The following is a 22,684-nucleotide window of genomic DNA, read 5'->3' on the forward strand; positions in this document are numbered from 1 at the left end:
CTCCTATCAAATATGAGCACAGAAAGTTTTAAGTCATTATCAGTGAGCATCCTGTTATCACCATTATACACTATATGTATTTGCAACATGAGCTAAACACCTAGCAACCACCTCCATAACCATAGCAACCACATAGTAACACCATTAAACCACCTTGAACAATTTAGATGTCTTGTGGCTGTCAATCATCAACATTCTGTCCAGCTGTGCCTTGTCTTGTGTTTTTTACTATCATTGTTTAATTATATGACAACTGATTATTATTGATTTGTACTTTTCCTAATTTTTTAGTAGCCTCCATTATTATAATAATTGACAACAAATGTAGGAGAGAGAAAGAGAGACAGACAGCTGGTCATTTGCAGGTGCTCCTTCAGTCAACATTCATTTCGCATCCTGACAAGTAATCAATCAACTATGGCTGCTGGATGCCTGTAATGACACTCTGCCAGTGGACAGCTGTTACCACGGAAACCCCACAGACCAACATCCAACCATCACTGTCGTATTCTCTCCATCATGTCTACACTGAACCTTTTCTCTATCTGTTTTACATAATTTTAGGACTGAGGGGGGGGAAGTATTTCACTGAGCGATAAACACAGTCTGCTATCATTTATCACACCAAACTCCAAAAACGACAACAAACCTCATAAACTAAATTCATATCACCCATAGCTTTGTGTGACATACAGAAGAAATTTGCTGCTCTCTTAAAGTCCACTGTAGCTCTCAAAACTCTTCACATTTTGACCATTGTGTCTGGTTGCTTTGTCAGACAGCTCACAGTTTTATTATCTAAACCATTTCCTCGCCGGAAAAAGCACAGCTCTCACTTCTGTTCAAGTCATCTCCAGGCGCTGTGCTGATTGATTTAAAATCACTCCTCTGGGATTGACCTTAATGATCATCAGGTGTTTTTAGTGAACAGTGAAAAGAACATCTCAGATCTTCTGACGTGTGTGTGTGTGTGTGTGTGTGTGTGTGTGTGTGTGTACCTGGTAATTATCAGGTTGTGGGGACCAATTGTTCCCATAATGATAGGAATACCAGTATTTTTGTGACCTTGTGGGGACATTTTGAGGTCCCCATGAGGAAACAAGCTTATAAATCAAACAGAATGATGTTTCTTGAAATTCTAAGGTACAATAAAGTTTTCTGTGATGGTTGGGGTTAGGGGAAGGGAATAGAATATACAGTTTGTACGGTATATGCATTACGTCTATGGAATGTGTGTGTGAGCAGGGCTCTGCCGTGTATCTGTGTGTCAGTTATAAATGGAGGTGTGTGTTCTTGATGGATGTGTTTCTGTTGTGATGGCTGAGCTCATCTCCGGCTGTCTCTCTCTGAGTGTTCAGCCCGGTCAACAGCGGTAATGAGCTCACAACTCATCTGTTACTGTTCATGAGCACCGCAGCCCAATGGTTGAGCTCCAATTTGTTCTGTTTGCCCAAAGACATGTCTGTTACATTACACACAACAACCCAAAGTGCTGCAGAAGACCAAAATACATAAACATACACACTCCACTTACACTTACACACAAGAATTTGAGAAGATTTATGGCTCCATCTAGTGGAACCAAAAGTTAATTACAAATGTGAAAGATTAACAATATTCATGCAATATTTAACAAAAGCTACGGATCTAATTAAAGGTTAGTCAAGGCAATTATTACACAACAGAAACAGTCAGACACATTCTCATAGAAAACAGGGTTTACTAAATATATCTGTAAATAAATAAATAATGTTCACAAGAGCTACATTATTTGATTATATTGAAATGTTATGATATTACATTGGAATTGGAATTTTTATCAATTGGCTAAAACTCAGGAATATCTCCTGTATGTGACTGTACAGTGAATCTCTTAAATATTTGTATTACACTGTAGGAGAAAATGTTCTTCTGTCTCAACTTCTCCTGATGTACATTCATTACATAAACACTATTCTTTAGGTAGCCAAGTCTTCTTGTGTCTATGGCCAGCTGGTGGTCACAGTCTGTAGTTAATAAACTTATGTGCTTTATATTTCTGACTTTGACTAGATATTCAGCCAGACCATAATCTATGTTTAGTCTCAGATAGCATTGAAGACGACTTTGAGCTTTTGTTTGTTCTTTTCAGGGTTGTGTTGTATGTCTGTCTGTTTCTCTCTAGTCATTATTTCTTTTATTCCTCCAGGATTATCAGTTTTCATTATGTTGAAGGTTTGGTTAGTGTGTTCTGACACCATTAAACAGAGAGGACTTTTCTGAGCACTCATTTTAAGCTTTGGTGGCTTTAAAATGTAGTGTGTCTGCAGAACTCTTTCTGTTCAACAAGCATTGTTAGGTGTGTTCCTGTGAATATGAAGGATGTTTCTGCAGAACTCTACATGAAGACCACCTAATGGATGTTTATCCCAAACCTCATGACTATAGTTACTTGCTTCACATTCTACTTCAAAGAAACATATACTAAAAGAAAATATATAGAAATCAAATAAATTATTTTTTGTGATTCTGTGTTGTGTCCGCTAGATGGCGTCGCTGCTTCATCAATCACCCGTACTACCCTGACAATGACTGCATTTACTGTATCTTGTTTATTAGGTTTGATCTTGCAGTCATATATGCTGTGTGTGGTGTTGTTGTGTTTACCGGAACAGACTCATGAGACTCTCATTTTTACTTCAAGGCTGAAAAGTCTAGTTTTAGCTTGTGTTTTTAGTATTAACTACCATCAGGAATCAGTTTCGTAAGGGCATAAACCCCTCACCACCTCTCTCTCTCCCTCTCTGTTAATGAATGTCCTGTATGCTGAGCGGCTTCTCTGCATCACCAATCAGCTGCAACTGAAACAGGAAATAGTTGAGTGCTGTGACTTCCTGCTGCGCATGCACTGTCCTGACCTTCAGTTTAAAAACCTGCGTCCTCATAAACGTCTGCAGGAAACTTTCAATTCACACTATAATAGATAAGACACGGAAGGGACAGTGTGACCTGCTGCTTTACCAGAATCTCACACAGACAGATGCACGCACGCACATACATACACATCTGTACCTCTCTCTCTCTCTCTCACACACACACACACACACACACACACACACACATTCTGGTTTCCATGTTTTGTGGGAACATTCCATAGACGTAATGCATTTTATACCATACAAACTGTATATTCTATTCCCCTTACCTACCCCATTCCCTAACCCCAACCATCACAGAAAACGTTCTGATTCCCAAGATTTTCAAGATACATAATTTTGTTTGATTTATAAGCTTGTTTCCTCATGGGGACATCAAAATGTCCCCACAAGGTCACAAATTTACTGGTATTCCTATCTTTGTGGGGACAACTTTGTGATAATTACCAGGTATACACACACACACACACACACACACACACACACACACACACACACACACACACACACACACACACACACACACACACACACACACACACACACACACACACACACACAAATAGATCAATAACTAGAAATCAACAGATCTTTTGGTTACATTATTTACAAGAAGCAGCTTACTCAAATGTATTTTCCCATTTTTTATTTGAATTATGACCATATAAAGAATTTTTAAAGACAAACTTTTGAAAAAAATACATGCAAACCTAAAAACATGCCCATGGAGTCAATGAAGAATATTACAAAGAGTTATGTAACAGAGAGCACATGCACCTCCACTAACATGACACCAACATGTAAGAAATCCTTTAGATCAGAATGAATGGTGTATCAAATCATACACAGCGAATCTAAGCCAGAGGTCTGAACAGAAGATTGTGAGGTCTAGACGTGGTGATACCTGACACCTGTCCGACTGAACCGAGTCATGATCCAAACCTCTGTGTTTCATCTACAAGGCCAGATTAATGAGCCATGAAGAGAGCAACAGGACACTGGAAAGAATTATTTGTAAATGTATATTACATTAAAGACGCCTGCTAGACAATAAAACTTATTGAGTTTTATAGCTGGAACTCTTAAAGTCTCGGGTGTAATGGATTTTGTGTGTGTGTGTGTGTGTGTTTCAGTGTCCTTCATCAGTCTCTAATAATAACTATAAAGCATTCAGTGGTCACTGTGTATTTCCATGGTAACATGAGATGTGTAGTGACCCACTCACACTCCTGTAACTGTGAGACGACTGTAGATTTAAGATTTTGGGTGAATTCCAGCATTCGAACTCTCACAGTAAACTGCCTGTGTGGAAAAAAATATTTAAAATCTGTCAGCTTAATATACAAACAGGAGAAACACAATAACTCCCTACAGAAAACTAAATGTCTGAGTGACAAAAGACAATTAAATTTGCACAAAGCCTCAGATACAGCATGTATTTATTCTGTCATGACTATTAGGTAGGAATGGGTCAAGTTGAATATTTCGCAGGACAGAATCAAGACATTTTCCCATCTCAAATATTAGATTTTTATGACTTTTTTCTGAAGAAAGTAATACTAAAATGATGAATGAAGCCAAAATATTAAATGCAATGGATGAATATTTACTGTAGATTACAACAGATGAGTAATCTACTGATTTGTAAAGGGATATAAAAACAAAATTTTAACTTGAAGCCACATAGAGATCCTGAAATATCTGGCATTGTACCATATACAGGACCTTAAAAATAAAGATATCAAAAGACAAGTAGGTGAAGAACCAGAATATAAAAGAATAAGATAACATGAACGTATTGAGTTACAGGCATTTAAACTTAGAAAAAACATTTGCAGGTAATAATTACATTTTCCATTGCATTTCTTATATTGCTCTCATCGTCATTTTAGCATTAGTTTTTCCAGAAAAAAATCATCAAAATCAAACATTTGAGCAGGGACGTCTGGATGATTTGACACGGAATGGCCCAGTCAGTTTTTCTTTTGAGTACAAAAAATTAAGTTAAAAGTTAATTTACCATGCTGACTATAAAGGGGGGTATGTTGTCACAATGGGAGCCTGCCGAAGCATGTATCAGACATTCAGCTTACACTCTTAAAAATAAAGGTGCTTAAATTGTTCGTCACAGCGATGCCATAGAGGCAATTTTGTTGGTTCTTTAAAGATGAATTTCTTTCAAACAGTTTTATAATCTAAAGAAACGTTTACAGTACAAAGAACATTTTTTGAAACAGAAGTTTAAAATCTTAAAGATTCTTCACCATTCAAAAATGTTCCTTCTATGGCATCTTTAAGCACCTTTATTTTTAATAGTGTAGAAATGTGAAAAAAATGCACAGATTACCAACAACTGTTATAAATAATTGGTTTGGCCAGCAAATGCTATAATGAATTAACTGTTTGACAAAACATAAGCTGATCTAGTAGTCATGAAGAAAACATCAGAATAGATGTTTGAACAACGAAACTGATGTTTCCACACAGACTGACTTCTACACAAACACATCCACAACAGTACAGTAGGTGGGAGACTGTAAAGACATCAAGGGAATCATATCAGACAGACTCAACGTGAAAAGACGCACATGTTTCTGTATTAAACAGTGTAACCGGGTTTGCGCGCTCTCGCCCACAGCATGCCGCCTGCTAATGAAGCGCGTGTATTCGCAGACGCGCTCCTATCAAACACATGCGGCTTAATATGATGATTAATATGATCTACAGATTATGAGCTGTTTTTAACCCGTCAAAAATCTCTCTTCACACGTGTGCGTCAAAAAGTGCAAAAAAACAACAACTATTACAATCAGATCTTAATAAAATAAAAATCAGCACATTATTTTCTATTTTAATCATATTATTATTATTATTAGAAATATTCGTTTCTTTATTTATCGAGAAATACAAATCTGTCTATTTTTTCGTATTAAATGTCAACAGAATTAACAATCAGTTAAATTAACAAATAAAAAAACGAATCTTTTATGTTTGCTAAAATTGATAGCGATAACCGTTTAAGTCTGTGTTAATTGTGTATACATGTATACCAGAACGATTTTTTGCTTTTATAATCCAGATGATTTTTCTGATGTTCAGAATAAGTTTGTGCTGTGATAAATCACTTTATGTTGTATATGAGGAATGTTGTCCTGAGCCTTCAGAATAAAAGACTATGGTGATGTTTAGTGTTGAAGTGAAGGGTTTGTGTAGCTGTGAGAGGTTAAACTGATGTCATCGTGTGCGTGATCTACAGCTGCCGTGGGTGATTTTTCTCTCTCTGAGTGGGGAATTCATTTTTACAGCCTGCACCAAACAATCTGTGTCACAAAACCCTTGTTCTTCTTCTTTCTTTACCTATTTTTACCACCAACACTGATATTTTTCTTTTTCCTCTCTGTAGCCTACTTAGATTTGTGCCTTAACAAATTAATAAAACCAACGGCGACGAGATTTATGTAATTTGCTTTTTAAATTCATGCTAATGTAGCCTAAATTATAAGTAGCCACTGAACCAAAATACAAAGAGTTGAAGCTCGATATTATTCGGTTTACTTTTGCTGCTTTGCAAGAGAAATTCTCCTCTCTGTGGTATTTGGTTTGATTGATTCGTAAAGAGTGATTATTACACTAAATTAGTGATTATTACACGATTAAGAGCTGCGAATTTAACACTAATTAAATAAGATTAAATTAAATTAATTTTAGCTTACACATATTGTATCCAAATACGAGTTAACAGACCAGCACTTTATAATATTAAATTAATCAACAGGCCTACAAAAGAAAATAAATAAATGCTTTTCACAAATAAAATATTCAATGTTAACCTTGTTGTAATGTTGTGAATGCCTTAAATAAACAGACTTTGGTGAATATATTTCGTTGAATTCACACAAAAGAAACTTCGGAAACTGCAACACGGCTTTTCGAAATATACAATTCTGCCTGGCCAAACCCTTCACACATTCACATCCACACACACACGCACGCGCACACACACACCCTCCCAATGCGCCCCGATCTCCACAAGATTCTCTGACCAATGAGCGCGTGAATGATGGTAAGACCGGACAGCACGGGGCCGTGTAAGCGACAGACTCGGTACCTGATGATGCGTTCATGTGTGATGAGTTATTATACGAATTTTAGAGACGCGAATAACTGTAATAGGAAATAGATTAGAATAGCGGTCAGTTCTGCGAATATTGCGGAAATATTGTGGATCCTCAACAAGAGACGGTAAGTGTCTAATAATCTAAATGTGTTTTAGGACGACATAATCAATATGAGATAATAATGAGAACAAATCATTAAAATGCTAAATAAAATTGGGATTTAATTCTGTATAGAATAAGAGATTGTTACTCAATTAAATGTTAAGTTTTGATCTAGTCTTGTGCAAGTTTATACTTTGCGCTTTGTTTTGGATGTTTAGAAGTTCTTAACAAAGGGTAAAACATTACAGATATTTGTTTGGTTTTCGTTTAAAGCTGTTTCACAAAACCTTTGGCTGTTTTTTAACTTGTAGTGACCTGCGAGGCCTGCGCGTCGACCGCTGCAATATTTCACAATGCACGCGTCAGATATTCCGCTGCTGTGACCCGCGCATCTCTCTCTCTCTCTCTCTGCGTGAATCTACTGACATGTTAAAGGATTTATAACTCAGAGTCACAATGAAGGAGAAGTCAAAGACGGCGGCGAGGACTCGACGGGAGAAGGAAAACAGCGAGTTTTACGAGCTCGCCAAAATGTTGCCGTTACCATCGGCCATAACGTCACAGCTGGACAAAGCGTCAATCATCCGATTGACCAGCAGCTACCTGAAGATGCGCCTGGTGTTCCCACAAGGTCAGATCACACCACGAACACTTAAATCACACATTAAACTGATGCTGTGACAGGCCAACAGACAGACACACAGACAAGATAGAGAGACAAGATAGACAGACAAGATAGACAGACAGACAGATGAGGCAATAGCATTGTAAGTGATAGACGCGCAGGATTGTATTCTGTCCCGGTCGTGACTGCGCACTCGCAGCGCTCATTTCACAGGGAGCGCGTGCTGAACGGCTGTCTGGACGAGCACAAGTCGTTTAACATCAGATGAATGTATAATTGATGCTCGAGCTTAGTAGATTCTATTTCCTTTTTTTCTTTTTTGTTGAATGGCAACAATTAGCTGTTAATTAGCTTAAGGAAATGCTGATTCTTCTTTCTTTAAGCGCGGTTTAATTACAACAGATTTGTAAATTTAACGTGAAATATAATTGAAGAAAATTATATTTTAGTAGAAAGGAAATCAATTAGCCTATTTCAGACATCATTAAAGAAACCCATAATATTTTAATATTTACATTCTCCTGTGAAAAATACATGTTTGAAAAAATATAATTAAAAGATGAAAATAAAAAATAACGACATTAAATAGATCCATTAAATTTAAACACTTAAAAGTAGGCCTACGTATTTCATTTTTGCGTTTTCCTGCGTCAGCCGCTCAAATTCTCTGCAAGCTTCAAGGTTTCCTATTGTAGGTATATAACGTTTTATTTAACGTTCACTAAAATTATTATATACCTATTTATAATTGATTTATTGTAAACGTGGTATATATTAGCCTATTATTAGCCTGCAAATTTCCAATATTTTCCTAAAACGCTTAAAAGGAGTTTTGCCTCATTAGCAGCCAAAATAACTTTTCATAATGTCTTTATAAAACAATGGTAATTATTAAGAGCATTAATTATGATTTATTATGATATTATATTATTCTACATTAACAATTTTATAACAAATAATGTCCAGGTGCAGAATAAAGTTAAATTCGGTCCATATGAACTCGATCGCCTCTTCAATGTGTGAACAATTTGACTAATAGATGAATTCAGACCGGGCGCGAGTCCAGAATCAACGTGTCTGATGTAGGGCTACAGGAGCGCGTGTTTGATTCTTGCACGTGTGGATTCATATTCAGCAAGTATAACACTTACAATATTAAAGCACTTTACTTGCACACACCTCTCATTCATCAGTTATACACACATAGATGAGGTACTCAATGTAAAATATTATGACAGAAATTTTCTTAATTCTAAAAAATAAAAAATACAGCGGTCTAAATTCTACACTGAATATTTTCTAAAGAGCTGAAGATGTTTATATTGGCCTACAAACATAGGATATATAACGCCTATATATACATATATCTTATGTTAAAAAATAGATAAAAAGATAGATGTTTATATATGGTCTGGTGTTCTACTTTGTGACTGATTGGGCGCGCGTGTGTGTTTGTGTATTAAAATGTCGGTCACGCAGATCCACGCATGTTTGCGGCTTATGTCCGTGATTTGCTTCCCGACGTTGCTGTTTGTTCACGAGCTTAGATTTACTAGCAATCCATCAATACTCACAACACGCGCGAGCGCGCGGATTAGTGTGTGTGCTCACTCGTGTTAACTCTGTTTAGTTAAGCAAATACGTGATAGATCAATGCTTAGAATATTAAATAAACTACAGTTTATAATAATTATAATAAATCAATCAATCACCGTTATTATAAAACATTAATCAAAATCAAAATAAATCCTGCAGCTCAACTACACTGTAAAAAATATTTTTATATTACATATGTTTCGTTTAATATTTATAACTTGATTTTATAAGTTATGTCAATTTTTTTAAGCCAAAACTTAAAAAAGGTTGACTTCACTTGCAAAACCAAGTTGTTGTAACTTCATGTTACATTTTGTTACAGTGTTAGTAGAGCATTACAATTTAGCAGCGTAAAAGCTCGTGGGCCCGTTCGATTTAAATGTAAAATGTAAAGTTACAAAATATAAATTTAATTAAAGGCTATATTGGGCTACATGATATATTTAATGCATTATAGGTTTGGGTGAGAGCTGGGGTCATGCGGCTCGAGGCAGATCTTTAGATAATAACACAAACCATGATCTGGGATCTCATCTACTTCAGGTAATATTCAACAAGACGCTTCAGGTAATATTAAGACTTTATTATTCATTTAACTCATCATTTCACATGTTTTATGATAAGATGAATGTTGTTAGAAGAGGGTTTCGTAAAACAGCAAAAATTAAAGGAGTATTTACTGAAACAATTGTGTTTAAAGGTTTTATTAGTATATTTTTGTTGTTTAACATCTACTGATGCTTCCCTGCAGATATATGTGCGGTTTTTCTTTCAGTCTGTCATGATGTGTCTGATATTGTTGTTGCATTGCAGACATTGGACGGATTTATATTCGTGGTTGCAGCAGATGGGAAGATCATGTATATTTCTGAGACTGCGTCAGTCCATCTCGGCCTATCACAGGTGCAGAACACGCACAGGCCTGAACCCGGCGCCTGCTCTGCATGCTTTAATAAACCCGTTTCGATGTGAATTCACTCCGAATTAAACATTTTGTTTAACACAGGTAGAGTTAACTGGAAACAGTATTTATGAATATGTTCATCCAGCTGACCATGATGAGATGGCTGCGGTTCTTACACCACAACCCTCATATCACTCACACTTCATACAAGGTGAGACATTTGGAGAAATATTTAATAGTCTAAATAAAATGTTTTTTTTAACAAAAGTCACTAAATGTTTAAAATTTTGAAAAATTGAATTTTTTAGAATATGAAGTGGAGAGGTCGTTCTTCCTTAGAATGAAATGTGTCTTGGCTAAACGAAACGCAGGTCTGACAAGTGGAGGTTATAAGGTCAGTATCACGGAGCAGAAGTGCTTTAATGATGTTAAAGAGCAATATTTCAGTGTTGTTGTCATAATGAAACCAAGGGCTTACATACAGCTGGAAGCATGATGACAATAACATCATGTAATGCACAAACACACTGTTATGCATGGTGCCTGCTGACCTTTAACCCCTCACCTCCACAGGTCATTCACTGTAGCGGTTACCTGAAGATCAGGCAGTTCAGTCTGGACTCCTCTCCGTTCGATGGCTGCTATCAGAATGTGGGTCTGGTGGCCGTCGGACACACGTTGCCTCCCAGTGCTGTCACCGAGATTAAACTGCACAGCAACATGTTTATGTTCCGGGCCAGCCTCGACATGAAGCTCATTTTCCTGGACTCAAGGTGACGTGTGTGTGTTTTAGTCACATGACCTCTAGGTGTAAGACAAACACAGAGAATTACTGAATTGATTTATAAAAATGTAATTATAATAATAATTGCAATTTTTCTTGTGTCATTGTTGGGTGTTTATCAGGGTTTCAGAGCTCACAGGATATGAACCACAGGACCTGATTGAGAAGACCCTGTATCATCATGTACACAGCTGTGACATGTTTCACCTACGCTGTGCTCATCACCTGTGTAAGTTGAGCTGCAATCACCTACTGCACTGTTCCAAAGTCAGTGAGCTGCCTACGCAGACAGCACTACGCATTTCACAGACAGCACTACACAGGCAACACTTCGTCCACCGCACGATGCAGAAGGCAGTACGCAGACAGCACTACATAGATAGCACTACGCAGACAGCCCTACGCATTACACAGACAGCCCTACGCATTACACAGACATCACTATGCAGACAGCAATACGCAGAAAACAATACAAAGACAGCAATACGCAGACAGCATTACTCAGACATCACCATGCAGACAGCACTTCATAGACAGCACTATGCAGACAGCCCTACGCATTACACAGACATCACTATGCAGACAGCAATACGCAGAAAGCAATACACAGACAGCACTATGTAAAGAGCACTCCGCAGACGCACTCTGCAGACAGAACTCTGCAGGCCGCACTAGGCAGAGAGCACTACGCTGACCGCACTCTGCAGACAACCTACACAGACAGCACTACATAGAGAGGACTGCCAGAGAGCATTAAGCAGAGAGCACTACGCAGACAAGACTACATAGAGAGCACTGCGCAGAGACAGCACTACTCAGACAGTACTACGCAGACAGCCTACACAGACAGCACTGCACAGAGTACTGCACAGAGAGTACTGCGCAGATAGCACTACGAAGAGAGCATTATGCAGAGAGCATTGTGCAGAGAGTACTACGCAGACAACACTACACAGACAGCACTACATAGAGAGCACTGCGCAGAGAGCATTGTGCAGACAGTACTACGCAGACAACACTACACAGACAGCACTACGTAGAGAGCACTTCACAGACAGCACTACATATAGAGCACTACAAAGAGAGCACTACGTAGACAGCACTAAGCAGAAAGCACTACGTAGACAGCACTAAGCAGACAGCACTACGCAGACCGCACTCCACGCACTGAGTTGCTATCTATAGTGTGGTTCCAATCGGTCACTTATTAGGTTTCATTAGATTTAGTTTGACAGTTGACAGCTCACTGAGTTTGACTTCAATAATTAAATGCTTTAGAAAGATTTGTCTTTGCAAACACCTGTTGTATAATTTTCTCTTTCTCCGTTTAGTGCTTGTTAAAGGTCAGGTGACCACTAAATATTACAGATTCCTCTCTAAACGTGGCGGCTGGGTTTGGGTTCAGAGTTACGCAACAATCGTGCACAACAGTCGCTCGTCCAGGCCGCACTGCATTGTCAGCGTCAACTACGTCCTCACGTGAGTCTCACCTTCATCAATCCGCAGGTCAGAGGATGAAATGAGAATCTGATCAATAAAAAAAGAAATACAATTACAGGAATAACAAATGTTAAAATCACTTTAGAATCGAACTATTTGTGTCGTGAGATTTTATTATCAGCCTCAGTCCAGCACTGTTAGCTACGAAGACCAGTGTTAAACTGAGCCTTTAGTTTACAGCAGCAAGCTGTTCTGAGTTCAGCTGACAGATCTGAGAGGAAAACTCAGTGTTATCAGACCTGCTGCTTACTGACGTCTCCCTGAGATGTTTTATGATAAGAGCAGAATGAAGCTGTTTGCTCTCAGTCTCAGTGAAAAGTTCAGTAGTTGAGATGGAGGACAGACGTCTCGAAGGTCTAAAGGTGTGGAACATAAAACCACAGGTGTGAAATCAATGAGAAACATTTCACAAGCGTTTCCTTTACGCTACAGGATTCATGTTTAGAGTTCAAGGGTGAGAGATTTCTATCCGGACTGTAAGAATGTTTGCTAATGTTTGATCGGCCGTAGAAACTGATTAACTCTGACCTGACTGCAGATGTCCTCCTCAGCATAAAGCTTATATAAGAATGAGGATTACAACACCTGTCTGTGTTTGTGTGTTAAGGGACACAGAATATAAGGGAATGGTGCTGTCTCTGGACCAGTTGAATCCCAGTAAACCTGCATTCCTGTACAGTAACCATAATGAAAGAGATGAGAAACTGATGGACAGAAGTTCAGTGACAAACACTAGGAGTAAAATCCTGGTTTCTCCTTATCCACAGGTATGGACGTCTAAGTGGGCTAGATTTAGAAAATCTTTTAAAATGTGAAGATTTAGTAAACACATAAGATATATTTGAATTTCTCCAAGTCACCAATCACATGAAGTTTATTTAATTAAGTTCGGGAGGAGCATGGTCATGTGATCCCATCAATATATAGCTGCCCCTCACCTCCGTCCCGGGACAGTTTTGCAGCATCCCTCCCTCCACCCAATCACCTCATTCTAAGCTAGTTCACCTATCACAGTTAAAGAGGGGGTAGTAGGCTTCTCTGTATTCGGGCTAAAATTTCGAGCTCAGAGCCCTACCCTCTGACAGCATGCCAAATATGCTATTTCTTATTCCCTATTGACTACATGTTAATGCGAACTTGTTAAATGAAAATAAAATTGATGCTTTGTAGGGTTGTGCAATATTCAATATATTGAGATAATTGAGATAAACCTCACTTTCTGTTCTCCATTTCCCAAGCAGTTCCCGGCCTTCCACCCTGATCGCTCCGAGTCCGACCACGACAGCCAATGGGGTGGCAGCCCTCTGACAGACTCCACCTCTCCACAGCGACTGGATCAGAGCGAGGCCTCAGAATCAGCGTGCGCTTACAGACGCTTTGCCGAGTGTTACAGTCTCTCTCAGAGTGACATGATGACATCAGCACAAACACCGTGTGACCCGTCTACCGTCCGCTGTCAGGGTGGACGTTATGTGCTGGGCGTAAGAGATCAGATTGGGCGAGAGGGCTGGTGGGAAACCGCACGTTCTGTCCCATCTCTTACAAAAGCAGCCCAACAAAACGGAGGAGAGTTTGAATGCAGAGCGTTTCATCATTCACAAGGTGAGTTACTACAAACCGCAGACTCTCATCTGTAACTCAAGTGTATCAGACAGAAATAAATTATAAGTGTCTTTATACCAGACATTTGTGTTAACGCAAAATGAGAAACTAAATGTTTTGGGGTTCGGATACAATGATAACTCTCCACACCACTTGTAAATACAAATTTGTGCAAGAAACTAATATATAAAGTATGTAAGCAGAATATATATTTGCCAACAAAACTGTTATTCAACATTAAAGGGACACTCCATTTTTTTGAAAATATGCTCATTTCCAGCTCCCCTAGGGTTAAAGCTATTGCAGAGGATTTTCTTTTTCCGGGTGGAGCATCAAGACTATTGGTCCTCCTAGTTGTCAATCAAGAGTGTTGCGCAATTGCATTTGTAATCCATTCAGCTGATCTCCAGGTCTGTCGGTACCACTTTAAGCATAGCTTAGCACAATCCATTGAATCTGATTAGACCATTAGCACCGCAAAAAAAAATAATCAAAGAGTTTTGATATTTTTCCTATTTAAAACTTGACTCTTCTGTAGTTACATCGTGAACTAAGACCGACAGGAGGCGCATTGATATTACGCACTGCCAGAAAATAGTTCCCAAGGGGACTCCTGCAGCCATGTTACAGTGCCAAAGTCCTTGATTATTACGCCAGAATTCGAGTATAGTTCTTAGCCAAATCTGCCTAAAAAATCGCAACTTTTAATTTTCTGTTGGTCTTAGTATATGATGTAAAAACAGAGGAGTATATCGAAACTCTTTGGTTTTGCGATGCTAATGGTCTAATCAGGCTCAATGGATTATGCTAAGCTATGCTAAAAGTGGTACCGCCAGACCTGGAGATCAGCTGAATGGATTCCAAAAAGGTACAAATCAAATGTTTAACTCTAGGGGAGCTGGAAGATCAGCATATTTATATAGTCTCTTTAAAGCCTTCAAAACAAAAGGTTTTTAAAAAAAATATAAAACGCAGGTATAAAATTAGAAAACACAATGGTGCGTGAAATTTTTTTCAATTAAATTGTGTCTCTCGTTCTCAGCTCACTGGGACGACGAGCATGCGGTCAGTTCTCCAGGAGCAGGGTCATCGGGAGATTCTGGAGACAGTTGCCATGACAACAGGCCGTTTCAATCCAGCCCGCAGGAGACCTCCACCAGAAGCAAACAGGAGGTGATTAAGGTGGAGGACATAGAGTCGAGCGCTTACTCCTCTGTTCTCTTCACATCTATACCCGGTGTGGTCCGTCATACACCCGGGACCCTAATCCTGTGTAGAGATGCCATGGCAACGGGTTCCCATGACGACAAGGACGGAAGTCCAGCGTCTCTCTCTGGCCTAAGCAGCCCGGGATCAGACAGACCATCCCACCCGACAAACGACTACCGGCGGCCACCGTCCGTCTCTCCTCGCATCCAGGCCCAGAGCACCTCGCTGCTTTATCCTCCCCAGGACAGAGAGGCCATCAGCGGACACGGACACTCAGCATGTCCCCTCGCTGGAGGAAACCTGGAGTCACAGAACAGAGCCAGAGGTTTAGGGGGTTTTCCTCCTCATTACGACGTGAACTCGAATGTACATTTACAAACAAACGGCACACACGCACACAACAGCACATCAGTTATCATCACACACAGCAGCTGACTCCAGCACCCGGAGAACACAAACAATATATGAAGCTGGAACACTGGACTCATGTATGGATGTTTGTCCTTTCTGTTTTATTTTCGCAACACTTATGAAACGCATCCAAAATATTTTGCATGAATAAAATGTCTTTTTGCATAGCAACAGCATTTTCTTTACTCTACCACAATCATCACTGAAATCACAGATATTACAGTAAAACTATAAAGTGTAAGATTCTTCTGATCGTGTGATTTTCTAAAGGATCTCTATACAGGGAGCTCTCATCTGTTTACTGTGTCATTATGAACAAAAAATGCTTTGATTTCTTCCCTTCAAACCTGTACCGTTCTTGCGTGTCAGTTTTTGCACGTTGCATTTAAGTTTGCATAAAATGTGTATTTTTCAACAACATCTGTGATGTTTTATCTCTAAACTCCCGAGCAGGATCATCTCATGCTAATGTGTCTCAGATTGTAGTCATGTGAAGTGCGAATCAGACATTATTGCTGCTGTCACATCCAGATGTTCAACATATTGAGTGACTGATGTGTGTGTGTGTGTGTGTGTGTGTGTGTGTGTTGGGCCTCATGCCACAAAAGCCCTGGAGGGCATTTACATGCTTTAAAGAGCCAAACAACAACTTTAAACCTCTACACACACACACATACACACACACTCTACACTATGATTGTTTCATTAGGGCTTTTTTTAGATAAGCAACAGTAAACGTGACATTGGCCTGTATGAAATTATCAGACTATTTGCTACAAATGCTGGTGATCATTCCTAAAATTTCTATACAGTGAACCATCAAACAGTTGAATGGTCTCACATCCATTGCATCAGAGCCACATCTACAGATCATCATAGAGACTCCTTAGCAACCACATCGCAACGCCCTGACAATCGCCTGCATCCCCTTAGCATCATCACGGTGGGTTTTACACAGAGAAAAAACTGTTGTAATTAACTGTTTAACATTCAGGATTACATCACAATTAACATCCAATCTGATAGCATTATCCTCTCTGTGCTCCGGCCCTCTGTCTCCCCCCACCGTCTTACACCACCCGTGGGTTTCCCATCACTCTTGTTCTGCTGTTGTGTCAGTAAGTGTGATAATGTATTCTTCCTCAGGTCTGTCTCATGGGAAGATTAATAACTAATTACTACAGGTCACTCAACCAGATGGGCCTTCAGTGTGTGTGTGTGTGTGTGTGTGCGTGTAGCTCAGCCGTGGCTCCTTAAACTCTCATGAATTTATGCGGCTCAACTGAAATGTTTTACTAAATCCCCCCCACACCACACACGCGCACACTTGTAACAGCATGTTAATGCTCTTTATCAACAGCTCTTATATAAAACACAAAGCATGATTCATTACAGATTTTACTCCACAAAAATGACATGATCTCACTGACACAAAACCTGAAACCATGATACTTTGATTTGAAATACAGCTGAAAAAAATTACTGCATTCTTAATAAATGACTATCTGAAATACTCAATCACAAATTATGACTTTTCACTGCTAAAAATAAATAAAAACCACACATGAAGATGATCCAGTTTGAAACTAAAAATATCCAACTGAATCTCCCTGTTTATCCTAAATACAAAACTGTTTCTCTTTAAAAAAAATTAAATAAGTTTAGAACAAATGCCTTTTCACTGAGTTTCTCTCACCACACACACACACACAAACACACACACACAGATGTTCACACTTGAGTATTGAATAGAACCTGATGATAAAGATTAACCTGACCTGATTCTCTCATTTCACCTGAACATATACAGCCACTAAAACTCGCTGTGTGTTACTGATCTTCTGACACACACTTTGATTTATGAGCGTTCAGAGTTCTGCCAACATCAACCTACAGCTGCAGATCAGATGTGCATTCAACAACTGCATTCAACACACAGAAATACACAAACACACACAATCACTCACTTTTACATTAGTTTAGAGAGAGACAGGGGGAGATGTCAAAGAATAATTTTGTGCGTATCAGAACATTTGTGAAACTAGCTGCTAAATGCAAATATATAACAAAAAAAAATGGACCACATACATTATCATTGCTAGTATAAAAAAGTAGGCTTCAGGTTAAAAAACTGTGGGAAGAGAAAAAACTTTCCATATGTTTTGTTTTTGATGTTGGTATCCACTCAGCTGTATTTAGAGACAATTTATGTGTCACACATTACTATCTGCCAAACTACATACCAACATGAAGATAAAGTGAAAACACAACCAGACACAACTACGTAAGAAACCACACACACACAAACATGCATGACGCATGCACACAAATACACACCTCTTTAGCTGTGTGTTCGTAAAATTGTTTTTGTGTTTTCTGACACAGTTGACAAAGTCCAACATTAACTCCAGATAGTGAGCTAAATTGGAATAAGACTCCTTTGGGATTAAGAACATCCTCAAACATGATTTAATGAAGTAAATTATATTTTCATGTAGGTTTACAGTCAGTCTGTAATTATTACAAAAATAATATCCTCATTTACAGAGCTCTGGGTAAATGAGTGTTTGAAAACAGAAAGTATTTGTGTAATCTGAAGCTCATATCACAAACACACAGCAGAATCAACAGACTTTTTATTCAAATCTTTCGTGAATCTGCAAAAAAGAAAACTGTTTGCAGGATGAACGTGTATCCAAATAAAACACAAACCGTTTCTACATGCTAGAAATATTTTACACACGTTCATTCAATGTTCTTTCCCTGTGTGTGTACAGATTTATGACATAAGTGATGAATTTGACATTACAGAAATGCATTTTAATATAAAAGTAAAGTGTCCTTCACATAATCCATTAATGTATGACAGTACAGACCCAGTGAAACCCTGCAGGTGTCATCAATAAACACTCCAACAAGATAAATAAAAGACAGATAATACTAATATACAAATCAACAATTAAGTAAATGGATTTAGGTATAATATATTTCTATAACTGAGTTGTTACATATATCTATTAAATGCAGAGAAAGCTCCTTTAATAAAATCTCCAGGCATTCATTATTATTCAGTCTGAATGTTTTCATCTTTTGTTACAGAATCACGCACACAGTTACTAATGTAAGAATCAAGAAACATCTGTACAGATCTCAATCTGACAAAGAAGAGCAACAGCGCCCTCTGCTGCCCACTGGACACTTCATATAAACCAAGAGGCAAACTTCCGATCTCTCTGGCCTTGTCCCAAATGGCACACTATGGACTTCCTCAGAGTCCACACTTTGATGACATCATGTAGTGGTAGTGCAGATCTTAAAGACCCTTAATGCAAATCCACGAGCGAGCTCCAGAGTCGTATTTTGTGACAGACTCGAGCATTATGCCAGAAATAGGAAGAGAAGTTGTCCAACAGTGTGAACTCCCTTCTGTCATCTGCTCTTTTGCAAGGACTTCTGAGTTGGTAGTGCGCAAAGCCTGCTGCAGTGCAGACTCTGGCGAAGACCGCATCAAGGGTGCAAAGGGGACGCTGATGAGCACACTTCGAAGCATAAAAATGTCAGATGGGACACCCTACGGACTTGTAGACTAAGTGAGCACAGGCAATTTATGGCCAAGAGACCGAAAGTCCACATGAAGTACGCCATTTAGGACAGGGCCTCTGATCAAGCCAATACGGAAGTGATTTAAACTGCATTTCACGAACTGGCCGCTAGAGAGTCAATTCCCTTAGACCTCTATGTTAAAACGCCAAACTTTACAGTAGAAAATAATGTGTTTACAGCCTGGTACAAAACGTGTTTTTGGTCTATATAGCTAATTTTGCACTTCATGATAACTGAGATTCACTGCATATTATGGGGGTAAATTTTTTTGTAACTCATCCATATAAATTATATTAAACCTTAAAGTTCTGCATAATTAAAGGCGTGGCCACTTGAGTGACAATTGAACTGCCACTATTGTCACTAGAGTCGAGCTAGGCGGGCGTGGTTTCAGCAACCAGCAACCTCAGCTTCACCCACATCTTGCCTCTTTACCCAATTTTACCCAGTCTATGATATAAACAGAGATTACATGTTTATTCTTCCTTGTCCAATCTTCAAGTACAGAGACTATAAATAACCATATTAATCCCTCAAATATGAAAAAACACTGGATTCAGTTAGAGTCAGGTCAAACTGATTATAACTAAGCTAATATTTTCTCTGACTACCTAACACAGATAAAAAACTCTCTTTGTCTTTATGATATTAATTAAGAACCTATACTCGTGACACATTTTCAGAGGTGAATAGTACTGAAATATTTTTACTTTCTACATAAAAGTAAATTTTCAAGTATTCGTATTTTATTAGTGATTTTTTTTTTTGGAAAAAATACATTCCATAATTTTTACTCCACTACATTTCATAATTTCAGGTTTTTGGTTTACATTTTTTTTTTACTTTTACTTAAGTAAAAAGTACTTTCGTACTTTTACTCAAGAAAGTAAAAGTACATAATATGTATGTAATTATAGGTATTAAATAAATGTTAATATGCAATATAAAAGGAATATACAGTATGATTCTATGCTTTAGAATGTAGTGAACATTTTTTAGTAAAGTACATTTTTATTCCCAAGACAAACACTCTGATTAAGCACAGATGCTTGGAAAATGTAACTAAAATACTAAAGTAGTATACACCTCTGCACATTTTTTGTTCAGTCACTCACACTTTACCGTGGGAATGTGGTCAGTAAGTTTTACAGCATTAGGACACAGAGGTCAGATACACAAGAACCAGCAACACCAGAACACCACACACACATACACGTCAGGTCCTCACACTACATGATAACACCTTGGCTTGAGACAACCTCACACCTCCTGACACATGGACTGAAGTTCAGAAAGTCAAATGTACAGACACAGATGATGACTTTAAACATCAGTGATTTATATTTTTGTTCCCTTCATACAACTCTGTTCCTTAAACTTAAATTTATGCATTTGGCAGAAGCTTCTAAACTTTCTTGCACTAAATTGAGAGCATTCAAGCTATACACTTCATCAGTATGGTATGTTCCCTGGTAATCAAACCCATGACCTTTTATTACAGCAACAGGAACACAACAAGTTATTCCTGATTTGACTAAACTTATTATTGGCTCCTTTAACAAAATTTCTCATTTTTAATCACATTGGATAAAAGTGTCTGCTAAATATAATGTAAATGTGTGTGTGTTCAGCAAACTGCTGTTTCTTCTAGAGTTTTACAAGCAATGACACACACAAACAAATACACGTGATGAATGAATAAATATATTTATGAAAGATCAGGTCAGTCACATTTGAAGAAGATCTGCTAAAGAAACGAACTAAAGTTTAGGGTCTGAGAGAATCAGAGAGTGAAAGAGTTCCCACATTCACACATTATCTAATAGTGTCAGATCACACACTCTTCCCTTCACACACATACACACACAAAATGTTGCACCTTTCATGAGAGACTGAGGAGTTCCCACACATACAGATTCATAACACTCCGCTAAAACACATCATTTCCAATGTTTCAATCTTTAAAAAATTATTTGTACACACAGTTTTGGATTGCATATTACTGATTTATTTTAATCAGACTTCACAGTCTTATTTCTTCAGTCCATCTTATATACTGATTACAGAACCGGAGCACACACATCTTCACACGAGTGCATGACCTGGTCAAAGTGTGACTCTACACAGATTCTTAATGGACACAAATACGGCTTAAACTAACACCTCACAAACACTTTACAAAGATACACACTTCAACACATTCCCATCACAACACCTCAATGTGCACACAAACACAAAGCCTCCTTTCCCATCATCACAACACATCCTACACATAAAGGAAGAAAAATGTGATAACTTGTTAAACAATGCTATTTAGTAACATTAATTAAAATTATAATAAAATATATTTATATTAGTATGTTTCACATACTGGAAAGTAAGCATCACTCATCTGCATCAACCTAAAACTTTGACTTCTGTTATTGTGCAAACCATTGCTATGTGCATATTATGATGTGCAAATTGTGATTTAATTTTGCATAAATCTCGCAGCTCTATCCTACACAAACTTCTAAGACGAAATAAAGTCAAGATTTAAATGAAACCAAATATTCAATATGAAGCTGAATATTATTTCTATGAGATTACTAGACCTTTGGAAAGTCTGTTTACAATGAGGTTCAAGAGATTTTTGCATTAACCTTTAGGGGGTGGTTTCCCAGACAGGCATTAGCTTAAGACAGGACTAGGCCTTAGTTTAATTAGGAAATATAACTAGTTTTATCAAACATGTCTTTACTAAAAACATTACTTGTGTGCATTTTGAGTCAAAACAAAGGGCACTGATGTATCTGATGTACTGGTATCGGCCTCGATACCACATTTTCTAAAGTACTCGTACTCGTTAAAAGTCCCCCGATACCAGGGATCGATACCACGGTCTGAGAAATGTCTATGTTTGAGTGGCGTGTAAGGGGTTAATGCCTCGTGTTGTCCAAAGAGGCAGAGTTTACAACAAACTGGAAAACTAGCCCCTTGTTTTTTTGTTAAATTATATGGCTAAAGCTGTTACCTGTAAATTTAAATCATGTTTTTTATTAAGTACTCAGTATCGGTAAGTACTGGAGAAAGAAACATTGGGCTGTAGATGTTTTAACTAGTTTTATATTGATAGTGGAATTTTGATGTATTTGCTTGTGTGTGTATATGCATGTGCATGTATTGTTGATGTTTTTTGTTCATACTCAAATGTGCTTGTATCTGTCAATCTTGGCCAGGACGCTCTTGCAAAAGAGATTTTTAATCTCAATGTGCTTTCTTTCCTGGTAAAATAAAGGTTTAATAATAATAATTTTAAAAAAAATGCAATTACTC

The 22,684-nt window shown here is 38.1% G+C and overlaps 1 protein-coding gene across 4 annotated transcripts; it reads left to right on the forward strand.

The window, feature by feature from the left end:
• The first annotated feature begins 6,974 nt into the window (after positions 1–6,974).
• sim1b (SIM bHLH transcription factor 1b) lies at positions 6,975–16,121 on the forward strand. Of its 4 annotated transcripts, none has more exons than XM_065264353.2 (12): positions 6,975–7,157; positions 7,447–7,766; positions 9,814–9,923; positions 10,170–10,259; positions 10,363–10,471; positions 10,569–10,654; positions 10,834–11,033; positions 11,167–11,273; positions 12,376–12,523; positions 13,152–13,311; positions 13,783–14,146; positions 15,189–16,121. In XM_065264353.2, exons 2-12 carry the CDS (start codon positions 7,592–7,594, stop codon positions 15,788–15,790), a joined length of 2,151 nt encoding a protein of 716 aa, XP_065120425.2. In that variant the 5' UTR covers positions 6,975–7,157; positions 7,447–7,591; the 3' UTR covers positions 15,791–16,121. The 4 variants fall into 4 exon arrangements, with proteins under 4 accessions (XP_065120425.2, XP_073669797.1, XP_073669798.1 ...); XM_073813696.1 differs by having other exon boundaries at positions 13,786–14,146; XM_073813697.1 differs by having other exon boundaries at positions 9,814–9,899.
• The last annotated feature ends 6,563 nt before the right edge of the window (positions 16,122–22,684 follow it).

This window comes from Paramisgurnus dabryanus, chromosome 1 (assembly GCF_030506205.2).
Source record: "Paramisgurnus dabryanus chromosome 1, PD_genome_1.1, whole genome shotgun sequence".
Lineage (NCBI taxonomy): Eukaryota > Metazoa > Chordata > Actinopteri > Cypriniformes > Cobitidae > Paramisgurnus > Paramisgurnus dabryanus.